Raw genomic sequence first — 23005 nt, 5'->3', positions numbered from 1 at the left:
GGCTCCCTACAGACCGCATATCGCGGTCTGTGTCTGTCAGCGCCCCGCCTGTCTGCAGTGCGGGCGCGCTGACTGAGGGAGCGGGGCCTTAGCCATATACACTATTCCTTAGCTCTCCACTCACCTTCTTTATCAAGAGTGGCCAACTCCAGTCCTCAAGAGCCACAGACAGGTCAGGTTTTACAGATATCCCTGCTTCAGCACAGGTGATTCAGTCTTTGACTGATCCACTTGTGCTGAAGCAGGCATATCCTTAAAACCTGACCTGTTGGTGGCCCTTGAGTACTGGAGATGGCCACTCCTGTTCTAGATAGTAATCTTCTAGGGGTAAGAACCACCTTACTATTGTCTCAGTTTGTCGTCACAAACTTGAACAATGTTCTTTTCTTCCCTCCCACATTATGTTGGCACCATTTAAATACGAGATAATAATAACAAAAATAAAGAAAGATTTCAGAAATCCCAGTTACAGAAGGTTCTCACAAGAGAGAAGAATGGTGAACACGAGACAGATTTAGCTCATCAATATTTTCTTGTGAAACTGCAGAGCCTGAACAATGAAGCATTGAGAAATATTTTTTGAACATTGGAAAAAAAGTAAAATGCTGGCATGATTTACATTGAACCATTATACAAAGGTTCACTTATTCAGATTGTCAATAAGTATGGCAGATACAGTACAATGCAAAAGTGTTGATTCATGTTTGTTTGCCCGGAGGCAGGCGCACACAGGGGAGTTTAATTTGTATACATATGGTGGTATCCTTGAATGAGGAAGGACAGCGCTGCTTACATTCCAGGAAAAAAACATGTTTGTGGGGATAAACGTGTGACTGTGGGACCGAGTGAAATGACAGCATCACAAACACTCTTTTTTAGAGATAAAACTATAGCAGTGCCCTAGAAGGACTAAGATCGTACTCTTTACTTACTCAAAGAGGTGATGATGGAGGGGGGGAGAGAGAGGTGATGATGTTGGGGGGGAGAGAGAGGTGATGGAGGGGGGGGGGGGAGAGAGGGGATGATAGTGGGGGGGGGAGAGAGGTGATGGTGGTGGGGGGGCGAGAGGTGATGGTGGGTGGGAGAGAGAGAGCTGATGATGGTGGGGGGGAGAGAGAGAGCTGATGATGATGGGGGGGAAGAGAGAGCCATGATGGTGGGGGGGAAGAGAGAGCCATGATGGTGGGGGGAGGGGATGGAGATGATTGTGGTGGGTGGAGAGAGATGGTGGGTGGGAGGAGAGGTGATGGTGAAATGGTGGTGATGGTGGGGGGGTAGGTGATGATGGGGGGGTAGGTGATGATGGTGGGGGGAGACAAGGAGGGGAAGAGATGATGAGGATGGGGAGAGATGAGGAGGGATGATGATGATGATGAGGGAGAGAGATGATGATGATGTGGATGAGGGATGATGAGAGTGAGGATCAGGGAGTGGATGGTAGGGAGGGAGGGAGAAAAAAATTGCAGTCAGTATTAATATTAATCGGGCCCGGAAAACTTTTTGCCCGGGGGCCCGCACATGTCTAGCTACGCCACTGCTCCAAAGTACTGTACAGTATGTGTGTACAGAATTTTTTTGCAACTTTCTTGGTTATCAGCATTCTAACGGTGTATCTGATAGCTATGATCAGTGGCGGATTTCCCATTAGGCCCGTGCCTAGGACAGCAACATTTTGCGCAATATTTTCCCCCCATATGCAGATGCCCCCCTCTTTCCCACTGATTACCAGGGGAGAGCATGGGTCTTCTGTAAAGATCTTATCTTGCATCAAACGGGCAATGGATGGAAGGGAAGTAGACATAATTATGCCCCTTTACAAAGCATTAGTAGGACCACACCTTGAATATGGAGTACAATTTTGGGCACCAATCCTAAGAAAAGACATTATGGAACTAGAGAGAGTGCAGAGAAGAGCCACCAAATTAATAAAGGGGATGGACATTCTAACTTATGAGGAGAGGCTAGCTATATTGGATTTATTTACATTAGAAAAGAGGCGTCTAAGAGGGGATATGATAACTATATACAAATATATTCAGGGACAATACAAGGAGCTTTCAAAAGAACTATTCATCCCACGGGCAGTACAAACGACTCAGGGCCATCCCTTAAGGTTGGAGGAAAGGAAATTTCACCAGCAACAAAGGAAAGGGTTCTTTACAGTAAGGGCAGTTAAAATGTGGAATTCATTACCCATGGAGACTGTGATGGCAGATACAATAGATTTGTTCAAAAAAAGGTTGGACATCTTTTTAGATGGGAAAGGTATACAGGGATATACCAAATAAGTATACATGGGAAGGATGTTGATCCAGGGATTAATCCGATTGCCAATTCTTGGAGTCAGGAAGGAATTAATTTTTCCCCTTAATGGGTTTTTTTGTTTGCCTTCCTCTGGATCAATAAGTAAGTATAGATATAGAATAAAGTATCTGTTGTCTGAATTTAGCATAGGTTGAACTTGATGGACGTACGTCTTTTTTCAACCTCATCTACTATGTAATTATGTAACTATGTAAAGGACTCTTGCCTTCTTTACGCCGCCCTCCTCCTTCTGTAGCATTGTGACATCAAATGGACGCTGTGATGTCACATGGCGACACATTGCAATGACAACATAACATCCCATGGCGTCTCGTCTGGAAATGCATTGTCACGGCGTCATTTGATGCCGCAACGCAGAACAAGGAGGAGGGAGACGCTGCAGGAGGAGGCCCAGGTGGCAAAAAGTTAAGTACCTATGGGCAAGAGACAGAAGTTGGCCTAAAGCCAACACAAGAACCCCAATTGCTGCACTCATTAGGTAATATAAATACCGTAATGATAGGGGTCTACAATAACCCACTAAAGGAGTAGTTTAGTGGGTTATTGTATACCCCTATCATTACAGGGAGACTGTGATGGCATATACAATAGATTTGTTCAAAAAAAAGGTTGGACATCTTTTTAGATGGGAAACATATACAGGGATATACCAAATAAGTATACATGGGAAGGATGTTGATCCAGGGATTAATCCGATTGCCAATTCTTGGAGTCAGGAAGGAATTAATTTTTCCCCTTAATGGGGTTTTTTGTTTGCCTTCCCCTGGATCAATAAGAAAGAATAGATACAGGATAAAGTATCTGTTGTCTAAATTTAGCATAGGTTGAACTTGATGGACTTATGTCTTTTTTCAACCTCATCTACTATGTAACTATGCAACTATATATTACACTTTGAGTGCAGCAATTGGGGTTCTTTTGATAGCTTTAGGCTAACTTCTGTCTCTACCATATGCATTTTATCCATTTGCACCCTAGTTCCTCTTTTAGTTTAATTGGAGAGCGTTGATTCAATTTCTTTAGGTAGTTACCTATGGGCAGCAACATTTTAAATCCGCCACTTGCTGTGGTGCAAGAGTAACATCAGTGTCATCGCAGGCTTGAACATGATTTTGTTTGTGTATCTGTTGCTAATCATTACATGTGCATTAACTTAATAAATGATGTCTCACCTCTATGAACAATGTCATTCTTGTGACACCAGTGAATTGCCTTGATTAGCTGATACACGTAGTTTTTAACTTTTTCCGGAGGAACTCCATTTGGCATTTCTTCCAGCAACTCGAGCATGTTCTAAAGAAGGAAAAGTTCAACAGGGTCCCAGTGTTAATCTTATTGCAATTTAGCAAGGCTTATTTGAACGTCTTCAACCCACTCAAAATCTTTTTATTTTTTTGGCCAGCAAGGAGGATTATGCTTCGTTTTGCGGTCATGCAAAGATAGTTATGGATTGTAAAACAGTTTCATGCTAGATACAGTAGTGATGCATAAAATCTTGGCTTACAGAGTCTGATCTATATACAATGTAGTAGGGCTGTGGTGAAAGTGAAATACAGTTTATACCAATAATTTTGTAATGTACGCACCAGGTTTTTTTTTTTTTTTACATTTACAGCCTTTAGAAAAAATATTCATTTGGTCAAGAGGAATGCCATTTTCTCTGCTTATGTACCTGGTTTTATATGAAGATACAAGCTAGAAACTTGTGACCATTCCATTTTCATGTTGTATGTTTAAACTTCCATGTGAAGAACACCTCAATGGTGAACTCTGATGCTGTGCAGATTAAACTTTGATGTGAAGTTAACTCAATATTAACAACAACATCTATGGTGAATCTTTGGTTGACAAAGAAAGGTACATTCATAATGAAGGCTGCATTCATTATGTAGTCCTTCTTCCATTGCAGGCCACTGTTTTGATGCTTGAAGGACTGGCTGAGTACTTTTAATCCAGCACACCAGAAAATCACTGCAAAGAGGTAAAAAAAACCCAGGTGGGCCTGATGCCAAAAAAACAACCAAAGAAATCACGAACCAAGAGATCCCAAATTGGGTTTCGGAAACTGAGATCTCAATAGAGCTAGATTAGACCAAGACTAGTCAAATATAGGAGGAAAATTAAATTAAAGGTTAATTGCCCCCCCCCCTCCACCCCCCAATAATAATTGTCATCTGGTATATTTGTGTAGAGACTCTCAGCAATTATAGTCAGATAACAAACCGGTCAAAATTAACCAATTAAAACTGGGGGGAAAAATGCAATGACCTGAAAAGCATCAGCTTCCCACTATGAAGGGGTTAAACATTTACAACTTGTCACTGAGAAATTCCTACAGCCGCCTAGAAGAGTTAATAGTGAGTTCTATTTGCATTCTATGATTTCTAATCCTTAAATTACCAGCAATTATTTTCTTCTACACATACTGTAAGAATGTATTCTTCATTTCAATACAAAAGTAGAAAAGCAATGTGTACAGTATATTACTTCACATTATCTCTTGGGTAATTTGGTGTCCTTCTTATAGATCCGGATGTCTGGAGGTGTTCAAAAAGTTTTTCAGAAAGACATACCGTAGGGAATTGCAATACTCTTAAAACAATTAAACTTGCAATGTTTTTTATTGACTCCATATAAAAAATGCTATTCATCAGATCATATGGTAACCATTTGGTTCGATCCTCAAGCGGAGTAGTGATTGACAGCTCTGCCTCAGACACCGTTCTTCTGCAGCCGTAATCGCTACACTGCCGGAGGCAGATCTGTCAATATAATGCCATGCTCTTCTTGACATCAAAAAAGAATTTCAAAATGTGTAAAAGGAGTATTTTTTACGCCATAGAAATAAAAAAAAATCAAATGCAACTACAGATTGTCAGAACAGAGAGTTACGGAGGTCCCTTACGTATAGTTTGAAACTTATAATGTGCAATACAGAATATTGAAAGGTTTGCACCGAAAAGGAACTTTCCACTCACTATTGCAAATTACAGAACCTTAACACGCAGTTCATTTATTCACCTTCACAGACAAACAAGAGAAAAAACTGGCGCACAGCCAAGAATGGGTCCCAAAGATATAATAAAATCTTCTTCTTTATTGAACTATCTAAAAAATGGAGGTGAACAACCTCCTACGCGTTTCGTGTGAAAACACTTTATCAAGGATAAACTTTTTTTATTATATCTTTGGGACCCATTCTTGGCTGTGCGCCAGTTTTTTCTCTTGTTTGTCTGTGAAGATTTGTTTCATCTCATCCCACTTGGCTGCACGCTCATCAGGATTTGGGACTAAAGGGGCATCTGTGAGTATCATTCATTATTCTCTTCAGTACTTATTGTGAGTCCAGGATCTATCCCAATGAGGGCTTGACTGGGTTTCACAGCCCTTGTCTTGCCCTTCAGGGAGTATTGGTCTGTTTGGGGACTTTACTACAAGCATCAAACAGAATATCCCCCTGTCCCATCCTGTTTATTTGTTTATTACCTATACTATCATATTGAAAGGATCCAGCGTTTCAGCGCCTTTGTCACTTTTATCTTTGGATTGTACTACATTTATTCACCTTGTCTTTTCTCAAGGAATCATGGGACTTTTAGCTCTGCATTTTCCCATTCTAAATACGGACTAATTTGGTTTGCATCGGATGCGCTGGAACGAAGGATAAAGACTAAGGACTACAATAAAATCTTGATATAACTGGGTAGACTGGTTATCAAGAGCGTGTTGTGTTCTCTTATAACAGAAAAATAGTAATGCATTTATTTCCATTTAATTCTGATCATATTTCTCATCTTTGTCTACCAAAAGAAACCGAATGAAGGGTCTACAATCAGCACATTAAAGCTGAAACTTTTAATTGGACACTATGGGTCCATAGTCTGCCTTGTATAGAACTATCCTTCGAAGGGGCTTATTGTAATACCTCTGAAGTGGCCATTGCCAAACCGCACCGTTCAGCATGTTCTGAAGTAGCGGAATGAAATGTGAGAAGAAAACCCTATTCTTGTTTGCAAACCGCTTCTTCTAAACCACGTCTATATATAAAAAAAACAAACAAACAAACAAAACCGCACGATTTAACAGCCAATACACCCGGATTGTACTTGCTTTAGAAGTGGAATGACCAGAGGTGGTGCTAACTCCAATACCAGTCTGACTTATTAGTTTTGCTCTCTCAGGCAAACACATATTTCAGGCTGCAGATACAACTTGCAATACCAATCTCACCACTCTAGGTGGTGTTAAAAAAAAATGCAAATTTTTTAGAAGCGGCTTACAAAACAAAGCTACGAGAATAGCAGTTGTGAGCAAAAAATGCGAGTTGGAGGCTTTTTTGACAAACCGATCGAATTGTCAGAGCAAGAGTGAAACCGCTTCTAAAAAAGCTGTTTAGACATGGTTTAAACATGCGATAAGGGCTCACAGAATAGCCAAGCATGCCACTCCGCATCTAAAGTGCACTTTAGAAGCAGTGCGTCAAATTTTGGAGCTACCAGAATTGGTCCCCAAGTGTGTATTTGCAAATGAGATCCTTAAGGAAGAGAGAAACAACTCTGCATTTGAGTGTATTTGGTCAAATACAGTATACGCTCTTGGAACTATTTGCAGCCACTCACAATTACCGCTAGCAAACAGATGAATGATGGTTATACCAGTGGTTCTTAAATCTCTAGTACGGGAGTTTTAGGGGTAAACAATGCACTTATAGTTAGGGAATTGCACCCAATCTGCATAAGAATAGAATGTGGAGGGAATCTGCATAAGAATAGAATGTGGAGGGGGGCCTCAGAAACCTTCAAAATAGGATTTAGGGCACAGAGAAGAGGTTTGAAAGCCATTAGTTTCACAGTAGTTAAAGTTGATTTGTGAATGGAAGCATCAGCACAGAGATTCATTACGAAACATTCTTGCTTCTACTCTTTTTGGAACATAAAATTGTCCTGCCACAAGTCTTCTTAATGTACTATACCTGCAGCTTTTTACACAATGACACAGAGGACATGGTTATGCTGTACAAGGAGCAGCATCAGTTACAAGGATTAGTAATATAATGTCAAGGTAATTCAGCCTCTAAAATGTTACTTCTGGCATCAAAAACGTGAATGAGAGTTGAAATAATTACATATTTTAATTATTTTATTTTAGGCAAAAGCTTTTATCTACTACATTTCTTCTTTTTTTTTTTTTTTTTAAAGCAGAAGTATTTATTTCTAAAGTAAAACAAATCAATTTTTCTTTGCTTGGGTTCTGAAACAGTTTTCCATACAAAAAAACACCACTGTCTCATTACATTTGAATGCACTGCTGGCTCTGTGAGGTCCTTCTTATCAATTTGCCATGAAGTGGTCTTCCCCATGCTGGAGATGACTTCAACTCCATTCAAAGCCGTATCTTCACAAATGACCAAACGCTAAGACGCAGGTGCATGAACTGGGCTCTAAAGTGACATCCCTATCCACCTACTTTTTCCACATATTCAAAGACTAGGTATAATTTTCCTCTTCTTCGAAAAGCTTCCTTCAGCTCCACTATATTTTCTTGCTTCAAAGTGCGGAGCATTTTAAGCTCTCGCAATGTCGTTTCCTTAACTTCTTCATTTTCTATCAAAATAGAAAAAAAAAAAAGGAACAAGTTAGTGGTTTATTAACAAGAATGATTCCTGAAAAGATGTACTTTGCTCAAAGTACGTTTCCCTCCCCACTCCTCATTTCCAAAGAATAGTGGCACTGATGCAGCAATATTTAAGTGATACACATTGTTCACTTACCTTACGGAAATAAAAATAGAAAAGAAAAAAAAAGGAGGAAAAAAGAATTATGTAATGGCACTTTGTGATGCCGACTACCACTTCTTTTAAGACTTATTTCAATATAAATATATCTCTTTGAAAGCAAGAAGCCAAGCGTCTCATTTAGTCCTGTTTTAAGACAGGAATCAGGGGATTTTCCAGAACATGGTTGAATCTGTCATTGCTCCCAGGAAGCCCACAATCCATAAATATTTAAAATGAAAAATGTGTTAATCTTCCCTGGAATTAATATAAAGGCAGTTGGTAGTCAATCAAGAATACAGTCTTTATTAGAGTGAGTGGAACACGTACGTGTTCCTTATACAAGCACATTCCAGGCAAGGAAGTTGTGGACTGTCATGCTCCTCTCCTCCCTTGTTACAATATTGCTGCCTTAGACATTGAATTTAGTGCGCGCGGTACGAACAAATGCATGTAAGTGCACCAGGCTGGACATGCTACGAGTTATGCAAAGCGTGCGGGCGAAGCAAGATTTTGAGCTGACTAAATTTTTTTCTTTTTTGCACAACGGCCGTGTTTGAGCCAATCAGGTAGAACCAAGCCGGATGACGTCACAGACGTGCCTCCCCGTAGCTCATGCAAGGGAGTCCACAGATCGCTGAGGCGCGCCTGTCGTATCAGCGATCTGTGGACTCCCTTGCATGAGTGACGGGGAGGCACGGCTGTGACGTCATCCGGCTTGGTTCGCTACAGCCGCAGCCTTAGAAGGTGTAAGGATTACCGAAGTACAGCCGCTCAGCGCATCCTCTCGAGCACCACCGCGCACTCGCGGGGTGCCTATGGACCACATTCCTTACCAGACGTACGCAGCATGCACGTGCGCCAAAATGGTGTCATCCGATGCTGCGGACTCTGGCTCCGCCCCCGAATCATGACGCACACTGACTGCGAGCAGAGCTCGCATGTGACACGTGCACCTCGCCCCCAAGCTCCGTGTCAAGATTCATTAGCTGCACTAACAGCTGCACCTGCTCATAGATGCATTCTTTAGCTGCACAAACAGCTACACCTGCTCGTTGAGCCCTGGACCTATCACAGCTACCGCGGAAGCCGCGCCCCCGCTCCACCCCCCATGGGGGCTGGCTGATCCAGCCTATATATGCTCACCAATGTTATAGGCACATTGGCTGAGCATAGATTCTTGTTACTCTGTGTTTAAAACAGGTACAGAGAAGCTGCCGCTTACCTACATATATATATACACAATTTATTAAATGAACAGGGCGCATACGGGAGATGATTGCATAAAGGGAGAGTGTCAAGAGACAAAAAAAGAACCTATGTGCACTCGCTAATCACTAAAGAGGGCTTGGAAGCATTCAATTCTAGGGAAACCCCTATATAGCCACTCACTAATATACTAAAAACTACTTTATGGTGTTAGCCACACATACGATACAGGGACTGTGTTTATTTATACACCGGTTGCGTGTGTCAAAACTGCTTTATACTTAGAGTTCTCTATAGAGATGCTTGGTGCTTGGTGTATATATTGGTACACATATGACCAGTTTTCCTACTCATACCGTGTCAAGCCCCAGTGTCTATCCACTACCAATAGATTAGTACATATATGGGGAGGTTTAGACATATTTATTGCTCCACTCATGCGGCAATCCTTGTGTTTTTTATCCATGTTTATTATGTTTCATTGCATAGTTGTTAAATAAAGTAGTTTTTAGTATATTAGTGAGTGGCTATATAGGGGTTTCCCTAGCATTGAATGCTTCCAAGCCCTCTTTAGTGATTAGCGAGTGTACATAGGTTCTTTTTTTTGTCCCTTGACACTCTCCCTTTATATACTCTATGTTTACCCTTGCTGTTCCTGCCGTGTTCCTGACACGCTTTGTTCCAGTTTTTGATCATCTGTGTACCGAACCGGCTTGCTTTGACTACTCCAACCTCTGACCCCCTGATCTTGGCTACCTCTGACTCCTCGCTCCTCTCTAATCCTGAACCCGGCATTGCACCTCGACCACTCTCCACTTTCCACTCTCCAACCCTGACTTTGGCAAATGTACCTTCTACGCTCCGGATATCTCCTACGTTGAACTCGGCAAGAATAAAGGCTACTCTGATATCTATATCCCTGACCCTGCTGTCAAGACAAACCTACACTCCGGACGTGGCCCGCGTGCCTGTGGCTGGTGTTTGTTACTACTCCCATCTCAGTACCGGGGTCTCGTCCTGTTTGTGGTGAGCACAGCGTGACAGTATGCGCAGCCCCACAAACATAGACCCTGCTGGGAGAAGTGGTGGCATCTCATGCCGCCATGTTCTCTAGACTGGAGAAATATCTTTAGCAGTCTGACCGTCGCCTAGATTCCCTACAGAAAGACCTCCTGACCCTCTCAATACAAGTGCAACAATCCAGCACTCCCACCTTCTCTAACCCACAACCCACACCACTGTCTAGCCTCACACCGTCTGAACCACGACTCCCCACGCCTAACCGGTACTCCGGAGACCCTTTAGAATGTCGCGGTTTTTTGAATCAATGCCTCATTCAATTTGAGATGACACCCTCCCGGTTCCTGACCCCAAGGTCAATGGTGGCATACATTGTCTCCTTGCTCACGGGCGATGCATTGGCGTGGGTCTCTCCTATCTGGGAGCAGAGAAGAGACCTTACTCTAGACATCGGACAAATCACCAAGGAGTTCAGACGTGTCTTTGACACCTCAGGGCGTAAAATTACTGCAGCGTCTTCCTCTTTTCATGTTTCCCAGGGAGATCGTCCGGTGGCAAGATACGCCTTGGAATTCCGGACAATCGCCTCAGAGACAGGATGGAACAGGGAGGCCCTCTCTTCCGCCTTCTGGCATGGACTTTCGGAACCCCTGAAAGACGAGCTCGCCGCGCAGGAGCGCCCAGCGGACCTGTAGGAGCTCATCGCAGTCTGCATACGGGTAGACCAACGTCTGCAGGAGAGGAAAGCCGAGCATTTACGGAACCGTCAGGTACCCGCCAGGTCTTCACCTTTCCACTCCCTCGTTCCAGAGACACCTATGACCGAGGTTCCAGAACCCATGCAGTTGGGTGGCAACAAACTCTCCTTCTCTGAGAAACAACGTCGCCGAACCTCCGGCCTTTTCCTCTACTGCGGCAATCTGGGCCACCTAGCCCTCCGCTGCCCACTCAAGTCGGGAAATGACCAATCCCCACGGAGTCCCAGAGGAACCCCCATGGGAGTACTTTTCAACTCTTCCATCACCAAAGAACCCCTACCCAACAGAATCCTGATTCCTGTATCCCTTCAGGCTCCGGGCCTCGCGGTGAGCGCATCCGCCTTCATCGACCCTGGTTCTGCAGGAAACTTCATAGACCAAGAATTCGCCACAAGGAACAACATCCCATTGGAAAAAAGAAAAACCCCGGTGGGATTGGAGGCCATTGATGGACGCCCCCTGCAGCCGGCCTTCATCATCCTACAGACCGCGGAAATCTCCCTGGGATGCGAACAGACCCACAGGGAGAACATCACCTTATCGACTACTGAGGACTAAACAAGATCACCATTAAAAACCGCTACCCACTACCATTGACATCGGAGCTGTTCGACCATCTAGACTCTACAGGGATCCACCATATTCACCAAATTGGACCTCCGTGGTGCCTATAACCTAGTAAGGATCCATCAAGGATACTAGTGGAAAACGGCATCCAACACAAGAGACGGCCACTACGAATACCTGGTCATGCCGTTCGGCCTGTGCAATGCTCCAGCGGTCTTCCAAGACTTTGTAAATGAAATATTCAGAGACCTGCTGAACAGATTCGTTATCGTTTACCTGGACAACATTTTAATTTTTTCCAAGACCATCTCAGAGCATATTAACCAAGTCAAACAGGTACTTCTACACCTTCGTCAGCACCACCTCTACGCCAAACTGGAAAAATGCAACTTCCATCAAAAATCCACTACCTTTCTAGGATACATCATATCCGATTCGGGGTTCTCCATGGACCCCTCCAAACTGAAGGCCGTCATGGACTGGTCGCTTCCCACGTCCCTCAAGGGCACCCAGAGGTTCCTAGGCTTTGCAAATTACTACAGAAAGTTTATCCACAAATTCTCTTCCATTGTCGCACCCATCACGGCTCTCACAAAGAAAGGAGCTGACGTTGTGTCCTGGCCACCTGCAGCTATCCAGTCCTTCAACGCCTTAAAGAAAGCCTTCATCTCTGCACCCATACTGATCCCCCCCAATCCCAGACTACCTTTCACATTGGAGGTGGACGCATCAGACATCGGAGCCGGCGCCATTTTGTCACAGAGAGGATCACCGTCTTCAAACCTACACCCATGTGCCTTCTTCTCTAAAAAATTCTCATCGGCACAGCAAAACTACGATGTGGGCAATAGAGAACTACTAGCCATCAAACTAGCCTTAGAAGAGTGGAGACATCTACTGGAAGGGACAGAGAGTCCCATTACAATCCTCACCGACCACAAGAACCTCATGTACTTGGAAAGCGCTCAACGACTTGGAGCCCGTCAAGCCCGCTGGTCCCTATTCTTCTCTCGTTTCAATTACATCATATCATTCATACCCGGTTCCAAGAACGTAAAGGCAGATGCCATTTCCCGCCAGTTCGTAACAGAGAACAAAACCGAAGCCAAATCAGAAACCATCCTGCCTGCCAGGTTCATCATCTCCGCCAACACATTTGACATAATAGATGACATTCTGCGGGATCAAACTAACATTCCGGAAGGTTTGGAGGTCCCGGATGGATGCCTCTTCGCAGCACTTCTCTTCCGCAAAAAGATCTTGGAGTGGGGACACTCATCAAAAACCGCCGGTCATCCTGGTACCACAATAACCGCAGACCTAATCACACGGACATTCTGGTGGCCTGACATGCAAGGCGACATAAAGGAATTCACCAAGGCATGCACCACATGTGCAAGGAATAAGGTACCCCGCAGCAAACCGCAAGGGCCCTTGAATCCCCTACCCATCCCAGACCGCCCCTGGAGGAACCTATCTATGGATTTCATAGTAGAGCTGCCAAGATCCAGAGGTATGAACACTATACTTGTAGTCATAGATCGCTTCTCGAAACAGGCACATTTTATTCCACTTAAAGGCCTACCGAACTCTCCGACACTAGCGGACATATTCTGTAAGGAGATCTTCCGTCTCCACGGAACTCCCACGACCATCGTATCGGACAGTGGGTCCCAGTTCGTCTCGAGATTCTGGTGTGTCTTCACAAAGAAATTGGACATCCCCCTGCATTTTTCATCCGGGTACTACCCACAGACAAACAGACAGACAGAAAGGACCAATCAGTCCTTGGAGCAGTACCTGCGTTGCTTCATCGCGGACACTCAGAACGACTGGGCAGACCTTCTCCTGTGGGCAGAGTTCGCCCATAATTCCCCGAGGACTGAATCCACACAGGTTTCGCCCTTCTACGTAAATTACGGTTTTCATCCGGCACGACTGCCCAACTCTTCCCCGCCTTCTGGGGTTCCTGCAGTGGACGACCGGATCCAAGCACTGCAAAATTCATGGACCAAGATCCAAAGTAACCTAAAAGAGGCTTCCGCCAGGCAGAAGACCCAGGCAGACCGCTACCATCGCGAAACTCCAGAGCTGAGACCGGGAGAAAGTATGGCTGTCCTCACGGAACATACGCCTAAGAGTCCCCACACTCAAACTGGCTCCAAAAGTCTTGGGTCCATTCAAGATCTTGGAAAAAATAAATCTGGTGGCATACCGCCTGCAACTCCCCTCTTCAATGAGGATTCCATCCGTGTTCCATATTTCACTACTGAAACCTGCATACTGCAGCCTCCGCTTCCCTGCACCACCGGGTCCTCTAATCGTACAGGGCCAGCAGGAGTACGAAGTTCAGGCCATCCTAGACAGGCTTTCTAAAGGGACTATCCAGTATCTCATTCACTGGAGAGGATACGGTCCCGAGGAACGATCCTGGATTCCACATCAGCAAGTCCACGCACCCGAACTCATCAAAGAGTTTCACCTGAAATACCCCCTGAAGCCTCGCAGGGTTCGCCCGGAGGTCTCCTCTGAAGGGGGGGGTACTGTAAGGATTACCTAAGTACAGCCGCTCCGCGCATCCTCTTGAGCACCACCGCAGACGCGCGGGGTGCCTATGGACCACATTCCTTACCAGACGCGCGCAGCATGCACGCGCGCCAAAATGGTGTCATCTGACGCCGCGGACTCTGGCTCCGCCCCCGGATCATGACGCACACTAACTGCGCGCAGAGCTCGCATGTGACACGTGCACCTCGCCCCCAAGCTCCGTGTCAAGATTCATTAGCTGCACTAACAGCTGCACCTGCTCAGATGCATTCTTTAGCTGCACAAACAGCTACACCTGCTCGTTGAGCCCTGGACCTATCACAGCTACCGCGGAGGCCGCGACCCGCTCCACCCCCCATGGGGGCTGGCTGATCCAGCCTATATATGCTCACCAATGTTATAGGCACATTGGCTGAGCATAGATTCCTGTTACTCTGTGTTTACCCTTGCTGTTCCTGCCTTGTTCCTGTCCTGTTGCTTTATTCCAGTTTTTGATCTTCTGTGTACCGAACCGGCTTGCTTTGACTACTCCAACCTCTGGCTCCAGATCTTGGCTACCTCTGACTCCTCGCTCCTCTCTAATCCTGAACCCGGCATTGCACCTCGACCACTCTCCACTTTCCACTCTCCAACCCTGACTTTGGCAAAGGTACCTTCTACGCTCCGGATATCTCCTACGTTGAACTTAGCAAGTATAAAGACTACTCTGATATCTATATCCCTGACCCTGCTGTCAAGACAAACCTACACTCCGGACGTGGCCCCCCCGTGCCTGTGGCTGGTGTTTGTTACTACTGCCATCTCAGTACCGGGGTCTCGTCCTGTTTGTGGTGAGCACAGCGTGACAGAAGGGAACCACTTGTATCGCATAAATACATAACAAATCATCTAGCATGGTGTCATAAAACCTTTGCTCCCTTGTTTAAAGGAACAATGTTCTGCATACAAGCAAAGAACCACTACTTTTTAAATGTTATTTCAACCTAGGATTTCCCTCCATTAGATTCCATGAATTAGTATCATATGTTTATGTATATATGTATATCAAAAATGAATAGACAATAACGTTCTGTGGCTAACTAAATGCTTTTATTTGTGCGAGCTTTCGAGATACACTGATCTCTTCTTCCGGCGGTGTTACATTGAATAAAGCAAGCAAGGGTTTTACTTAAAATCAGTGCATCTTGGAATGCTATCTGTGACTGAAACCTATCCTTTCCCCCCTATGTAGTATGCGATTTATGACTTGAGGTGTTAAATAGTCCCTGAATGTTAGTGATGAAAGAGTATGTGTGTGTGTATGTATGTAAATAAAAATGTATAAAGAGCCCACAGTGTAGACAGCGCTTTACAAAAGGTGTGTGTGGAGTGGGAGTGTATATAAATGGTGTGGGTAGGTGTGGAAATGTAAGAGGGTGTTGCATTACTAAAAGTGTGTGTAGATACTATGTGGTGCCTACTGGTATATAGGGATGGAATTACATAGAGTATTTGTATGTGTATGAGACAGCTGTGTGTGCATGCATATAGCGCAGTATGTATAGACCTGGCCTTTAGCACTCAGGGGAAGAGAGTTCTCGTGTCAGTAGTGACTCATGAAACTGCAGTCTCAGTTTAGGCCAGTGCAAAGTGTCCCAAACAGTTGCATACATTTTTATTCATGCAACCGTCTCTCTTTCGGTGTTTTAAGATTACCTTTGAGTATGGCAACCCTCAGATCGTTAATTTTATGGCCAGAGTCATAGAAATGTTTGCAGACAGGACTGTCTCTTGTTCCACGTGTGATGCTGTGGCGATGCAGATTCATTCTCTTGTTTAGCCCCTGTCCCGTCACACCTATGTAGTAGCCGCCCCCTGGGCATTTTATGTACATGTTGAGGTACACGACATTGCTGGAGGAACAGGTGAATCTTCCTCTGATTTTGCACTCCAGATTCCTGTGTGGTATCTGTATTGTGCCCACTGTGTGGAGCATTGCGCAGGTTTTGCATCTTGCGTCCTGGCATGGTTTTGTCCCGCATTCAGTTGTACTATTGAATAGTTTACTCCTCACAATCATTTTCTTGAGATTATGAGGTTGTCTGTATGATAATAAGGGTGTTTCAGGGAAGACCTGTTGCAGTCTTGTATCTTCCTGGAGAATGGGTTGTAGTTCCCTGGCAATCTTGCGTAGGGATTCTAAGGGTGGGTTATATGTGACCACCAAAGGTACCCTGTCGCTTGTCTCTTTGTCTGTATTCAAGGTGGCTTTGTGTATTTGCTGGTCTACAATTCTGTGGTTTTATCCATGGATTATGAAATCCGATTTCAAGGCTGTAATCCGCTGGCCTTTGTCTGCTTTGTCTGCTTGGTGTGTGTCGGGTGGAAGCTGTTGTCTCTCAAATAGCTGTCTCTGTCTGTAAGTTTGCGGTATACAGTAGGCTGTAGTTGGTTGTTCTTTATAGTAATGGCGGTGTCTATGAAATATACTTAGTCCGGGGAATGGGTGAGTTGAGGTTGATGGTCGGGTGGAAGTTCTCATGGAACTGTAGGAGGTCCTGTTCACTAGAGGTCCAAATCAGGAGGATGTCATCGATGTACCAAAGGTATGTAATGGGTTTCAAGTGACAGGTGGAATGAAAGTCACTTTCCAGTTTTGTGCAGAACAGTTTGGCAAACTGTGGCGCCATCCGAGTGCCCATAGCGGTCCCGGTTGTCTGGAGGTATGTGTCATTTCCAAATGTGAAGTAGTTATGGGTCAGAATAAATTCGATGCATTTAATCACTGTCTCTGTGAGTGGCTCCTACGGTCACAGAAAGTATCTGCAAGCTGAAATCCCATCTTTGTGGGGGATGTTTGTGTAAAGTGATTCTACATCCATGGTTGCTATGTGTTCCTGTTGGGAGGGGGCCAATGGTATTATGTTTGTTAAGCAGGTCAGTGGTGTCCTGGATATAGCTGGGTGTGTTCCTGACAAGTGGTTTTAGAATGCCTTCCACCCAGCCAGAAATATTCTCAGTCAGTGTGCCAGATCCAGAGATAATAGGGCGCTTCCCGCAGGTAGTCTGTGGTGTTCATTATAACCACAGCTCCTCCTTTGTCCGCAGGTTTGATTGTTATGTTGTGGTTGGCCTTTAGCAATTCTATGGCTCTCCTCTTGATGTACCGGTCCAGTTTGGGGTTGCGTCCAGTTTGTGGGATCCAGTTGGATTTTTGCTTCTCCCTGCTCATGTGTAGCGGCCCTCCTTCTGCAGTGTTGGCATAATCTTGGTCGTGTCTGCCCTTGAAGAACTCCTTAAGACGTAGCCTTCTGAAGAACTCTTTCAGGTCACTGCACAGCTCAATCTTGTCCATGGTCTTGGTAGGGAAGAATGTGAGACCCTTCATAATACTGAGTAGCAAATTTCCTGGGATTCCTCACAGAAAAACTGGTGCTACCAATTGTCCACAAACAGATACCATCCTTAATTCAGAGCCACAATATCAACAATAAGCATATATAATAGAACACTTATGTAAACATAAGTGTTTCTTCAAACTCCCCACTTCAATCGTGCCACGTGACAAACAACGGGAGGGGTGTAAGATGGTAAGGAGGAATGAAAGCAGCGATACCGCGGTGTTCCCTGTTCGGGACCACCCGCTAAGCAGCCGCTACCCTCCGCCACAACCCTCCGCCACAACCCTCCTAACCCGGTGTCACCCACGATTGAGCAGACCTCACTGCGGAGGCAGGGGAAGGGAGAATATAAGAGGCAATCATTCACAGTCTTGACGCGCCGGGTCTCCGATCAGCGATGACGTCAGGGACTTCTGAACCAGAAGAGGAAGTCAGCGTGCTCCAGCCAGTAGTATTCAAAGCAAAAAATATTGTGTAAAGGCGGTCACTGCTGCCGCAAGGGATTAGAAGCCACACATATAAAAAATAAAGTATTCGGTTTAATAGTGCATATATACACACAAAAAAAGCCTGCTACAGAGCGAACTCTGACCGTTTCGTCACAGCAGTGACTTTATCAGAGTATCAGGCACTCAGTCTGGTGATGTTTAAATAGCGCGCCACTGACAGAGGATTGGCTGACAAATAAACCCAACTCAGGTGAAGAGTATCACATCACAGGTTGTAGACCAGAATTTTTAACCCTTTAAGTACTGACATCAATCAATGCCTGCCATCCAAACATCACCATAGACACAGATTTGATAATACAGGACTTAAAAGACACAACATACAATTAAAAACAAAGCTAGCTACTCATGTTTCATCTATTCTATATTAAACAACGAGTGCCAGTAAATCAGTAGCAGATCAGACAACACAGTATATCTTATAATATTGAAACTCTAAAACATATTGATACATACATGGTAAGTGTTTAGAAGCTTAAATACTCTATACTGTACATATATTCTATTGAAACAATCTGAACTAATGATATAATACTGAGTATACTTGATTTGGTGTATAGTCTGAGATGTTAACAGTGCAGTCCTGCTGTTGGTGACTGTCAATGTTTGTATTATTTGTGGTTGTGCTGGCTGCTGCAGAGTATCTCATTCTTAGCCTCAGTCTGTGCAGTTTCTTTTTCTTGTTGCTAATTAGATCTTCAGGAGTTTTTCATGGAATGTTTGGAGTCCTCTCCAAATGTCTGTGTATTTCTCCTGTGTCCAGGATGCGGTCTATTGTCGCCTTTGTCTTTATCCTATTGCTGTAACAAATGCTGTTCAGATGGTTCCTTAATTTTTCAGAGGTCCTGGTGCACAGTTGTTGGGAGAATTTTGTGTTGTATGTGTTCGCAAATGGGTTTTTAAAGACTAGTCCTTTCGGGATCAGATGCTCCTTTTTGCATTTGCTGAGGAAGATGACATCACTGTCTATTTATGCCTGTTTTTTTAGTAAATCCTCTAGCTGCATTTGAGTGCGGTACAATGTGGTATCTTCCATATTTTGATGTAGAGGTATCTACACCATGTTAGCCGAGCTTTAATAATCAAAAATGAATAGACGATACCGTTCTGCGGCTAACTAAATGCTTCGATTTGTGCGAGCTTTCTAGATACACTGATCTCTTCTTCCGGCGATGTTACATTGATATATACACACAATAATTGAATGTAATTAATGCCAGCTCAAAAATATGTAAAGTTGGAGACTTAGCAGATTTCAAAGGAACCAAGTTCTAAAATAATCTAAAATACAAAAGGAAAAGAAAGCACATGCCTCATATTATCAATCAATATTAATGTATTTGAGGGTTAAAACAGATAATAGGTACACTCAAACACAGTGATGATTGGAAATCTGATCGCATATAATTACCACAGTGGGATTCGCTACAAAACAGCTCCATGAATTGCAGAAAAAGATATATGTCCAGAAAAATTAGAGTGCTCTCCAAAGTAAATATTAGCCACTGCGTTGCGTAGACATTATGGATGGATGTGTTTGATCAGTATCAGATTTCCCATTAGGCCTGGGTCTAGGGTGGCAACATTTGCTTATGCCGCACTCTCGGGCCTATCGGACCTAAGGGGAAGGCACTTGCCTGTGTCAGCCACCTCCTTACTGCCACCCTCTTACTTCTTTGGCATCCCAGCGTCAAATGACGCCGCTAACGTCACGAACGTGGCGTCACACTACGTCTCGTGTCCAAGGCAACGTGACTTCACGATGTTGCGTTTCTATGGCAACGCACTACCGTGCAGCGTCACATTCGGGACGTCGACGGCATCATTTGATGCTGGGATGTCAAAGGAGCAAGAGGGCGGCACAATGGAGGCGGCGACACAGGCAAGTGCCTAGGGACGACAGATTATAAAATCCGCCGCTGTGTTTAATTTTATTCACCAACCGGACCATAGTTAGGGTTGCCAGGCGGCTACTCCAAAAATACTGGAACCAACGGTGAAAGGTGTGACGTACTTGAGACACACGCTCGAGAGACACCTCTTCACTCCATGCTGTTTCCTCCTCTCCTTGGCCCCACCCTCAGGCTCCTTACACCTCCTCCTGATTGGCTGCATTACCCAGCAGCATGAAATCAAGATAGGGGAAGCTGCGCAGCCACTAGCAACAGCCCTGCTCTCTCCCTGCTTGGGGAAATCCCACGGCCCCCCAAGCTGATCAGGTCACTATGTCCAGAGAGGTAATACCGGACACATACATGTCCTGTATTACCTCTAATTTTTTACTGGACGGTATCTCAAAATACAGGACAGTTCTTGACACCTGGCAACCCTAACTCATAGTGGAAACCATTCCAAGTAAGCGACAGTCTTTTCTTACCAGACAAACACTGGATGCAGGGTAAGGAGCTGCTTGTGTTTTTTTGCAGTCTGTCAGGTGCATAGATTCCAACAACACCCTTAGTCAGACTTGATTTTAGTTGGTTGATCCCCGTAGTGCGACGGATTTATAGAGCACCCCCTGAATCTCTTGTATCTTCCTCCGAGTGACTAACATTTACTTTGGAGAGCACTCTAATTATTCTGGACATATATCTTTTTCTGCAATTCATTAAGCGGTTTTGTAGTGAGTCTCAGTGTGGTAATTATATGCCATCAGATTTCTAATCATCACTGTTTTGCAGTGTACCATCATCTGTTTTAACCTTCAAATACATTAATATTGATTTATAATGTGGCGATGCGCGATAGAGAAATGGCTTGGAAGTTTGAAATATATTCTGCTAGAAGGGACAGCAGTATGTGCATGCTGGAGGCAAAAAGACAAGCACAGCATGAGCCTACTTCTTCCAAAACAAGTCACATTTCCAGGACAAATATCAAGAAACCTGACCAGCAGCAAAAGGGCAGAGATGTGTTGTAAGTAGTAGACAAACTTTTATCAACATCTGAAAAATGCCCCAAATTGTTCCCCAAACTGTTTTGTTATTGTATTATTTGTTCTACTATAAAAGATGAGCAACAACTTTAGCTGAAAGTTTCTATGCGAGATAGAAACAAGCAGTGTTTTGACAGATACTGTATGTATTGTTATTGTAGCCTGCATGTTATTGCAGGCTTCCTGAGCTGCTTGCAGAAGCTAACCATGGCAGACAGACCTGCGGAGCATCTTCATACTCAGTTAGTTTTCTCTATTAATAATTCAGTTAACATGCACATGGGTAGAGATTCCACCTAACAACAGTTACTGATATGCAGAGGCAGATGGATAACAAACAAAACAATGCTTTGTTTAGTACTAAGAGACAAAGCTGCAAAACAGAAAGCCTGCTGGGGACATACCTACTGTAACTCCAGGCATACTATTTAAGCAGAGGACAAAAGGGTATCAGAATCACATTCCAAAATAAAAGTGAAGATTTACTATTGGGGAAAAAAAAAAAAACCACACACACACACACACACACACACACACACAAGAATGTCAGTCAGGGTACAGTCGTAAATCACAACAAAATTGTGTAACTACAAAAATCGAAACAGACACACAAAATAACATGTAGGCACATCCCTTAATGCAAAAGAGAAACTATATATATTATAACCCCCCTGCTGGGTTACTAGTTTGTTATACTAGGGGTTACGTTCTGTTGGGTTGTTGCTATATGGGGACCTTTATAAATTTGTTGCCAATAGTGTAACTGAAACTTAAGCCACACCCCTATTCTAGAAGAGACTCACCCTGTCACATGGGGTGGGATGATGTGGTGAGGAGCCCAACCACTCCCCTGTAGATATCTATATCTATATATATTTTTTAATATAAAATCACGTTTCCATTTCCATTCTAGTATGATTTACACACACATATCAGTGTAGCATATTGAGAAATGAAAATGGAATTATTTCTAGAATAATTCATTACTGTCTATTCCATTCTTGGAAATGACCTTTGTTGTGCTTGTTTGTGACTTTGTTGTTTTTATCTGGTACTTGTCATTTTAGAATTGCAGAGCTTCTGTCTTTGTTTGTGATCTTTTTGGCTGCAACGCAGAAACTTTGGCTAATTATCGCTGCTGTATTACTGATATATGTGCATACTTTCAGTAGCGTAGCTAGACATGTGCGGGCCCAAGGGCAAATATTTTTTTCAGGGCCCTATTTTGAGTGAACATATTCCGTAGCTCTCTGCCTCCATTCCGCCCCCAGCCTCTCCTGCCTGCTCTCTGCAATCCCCCCCCTTTTCCCCGCAGCTCCCGATCCAGCCGGCAAGTTGCTGTTAAGGGGGCCGGAGGAGGAAGGGGCCCTGACTTCTGTGGTTGCCGGCTAGATGGCTGGGCCAAATGTCCCGGCTCTTCCCCTTATCGGCAGCCCTAAGCGGGCCCCCCAAGAGCTCAGCCCCCGGGCTTTGCCCTGGCTATAGCTACACCCGTGCATACTTTAGTGACATGCAGTACAATTAAAACCCATACACGTAGTATTGCAGATAAATGTTTTTATCAGAAGTAATTTATCACCACTCCTATTGTATAAATACATACACACCCACAAAATGAGCTGCAGGCCCCTGCAGCATTAACGAGGTTAGTAACATAATGGATTACTTCATACAGTATATAGTCTAAAAAAGCCTCGTAAGTGATAGTCAAGATGTTTGCTTTGTACTTTTTTTTGCTTTAGGTGTATTGCAAAGCAAGGCCTCTAGCTCCAAAGGGATTATCTAAGACGTTAAGGAATGTATTATTCCTTTAATCATTCATTCCAAAAACCTGAACTACAACCACATAACAAATTCATGAGGGGTGGGGTGATTGTGGAGAGCAAATGCACACAAAAGGTTCTTATGGTACAAGACAAATTGAGTCATTGAAAGATCACCTGCTGATTAAAGCTCAATAACCCCGGGGCCCAGGTTAACAC

General features: G+C 44.1%; 1 protein-coding gene across 8 annotated transcripts in view; it reads right to left on the bottom strand.

The window, feature by feature from the left end:
- Positions 1-23005, bottom strand: part of CDKL5 (cyclin dependent kinase like 5) — a 279679-nt gene that overhangs the window by 62045 nt on the left and 194629 nt on the right. For 7 of the 8 annotated variants that reach the window (XM_075594281.1, XM_075594278.1, XM_075594274.1 and 4 more), the window contains 2 exons: positions 7792-7928; positions 3498-3618 (listed from right to left, as the gene is read on the bottom strand). In XM_075594281.1, coding sequence (XP_075450396.1) covers positions 3498-3618; positions 7792-7928 — 258 coding nt within the window. Of the gene's footprint in view, positions 1-3497; positions 3619-3997; positions 4212-7791; positions 7929-23005 lie in introns of those variants that run through there. The other variant, XM_075594280.1, reaches the window with a different exon arrangement.

Source organism: Ascaphus truei, chromosome 3 (assembly GCF_040206685.1).
Source record: "Ascaphus truei isolate aAscTru1 chromosome 3, aAscTru1.hap1, whole genome shotgun sequence".
Taxonomy (NCBI): domain Eukaryota; kingdom Metazoa; phylum Chordata; class Amphibia; order Anura; family Ascaphidae; genus Ascaphus; species Ascaphus truei.
The sequence above is the reverse complement of the archived record's forward strand: the minus strand, read 5'-3'. Positions and strand labels throughout refer to the sequence as shown.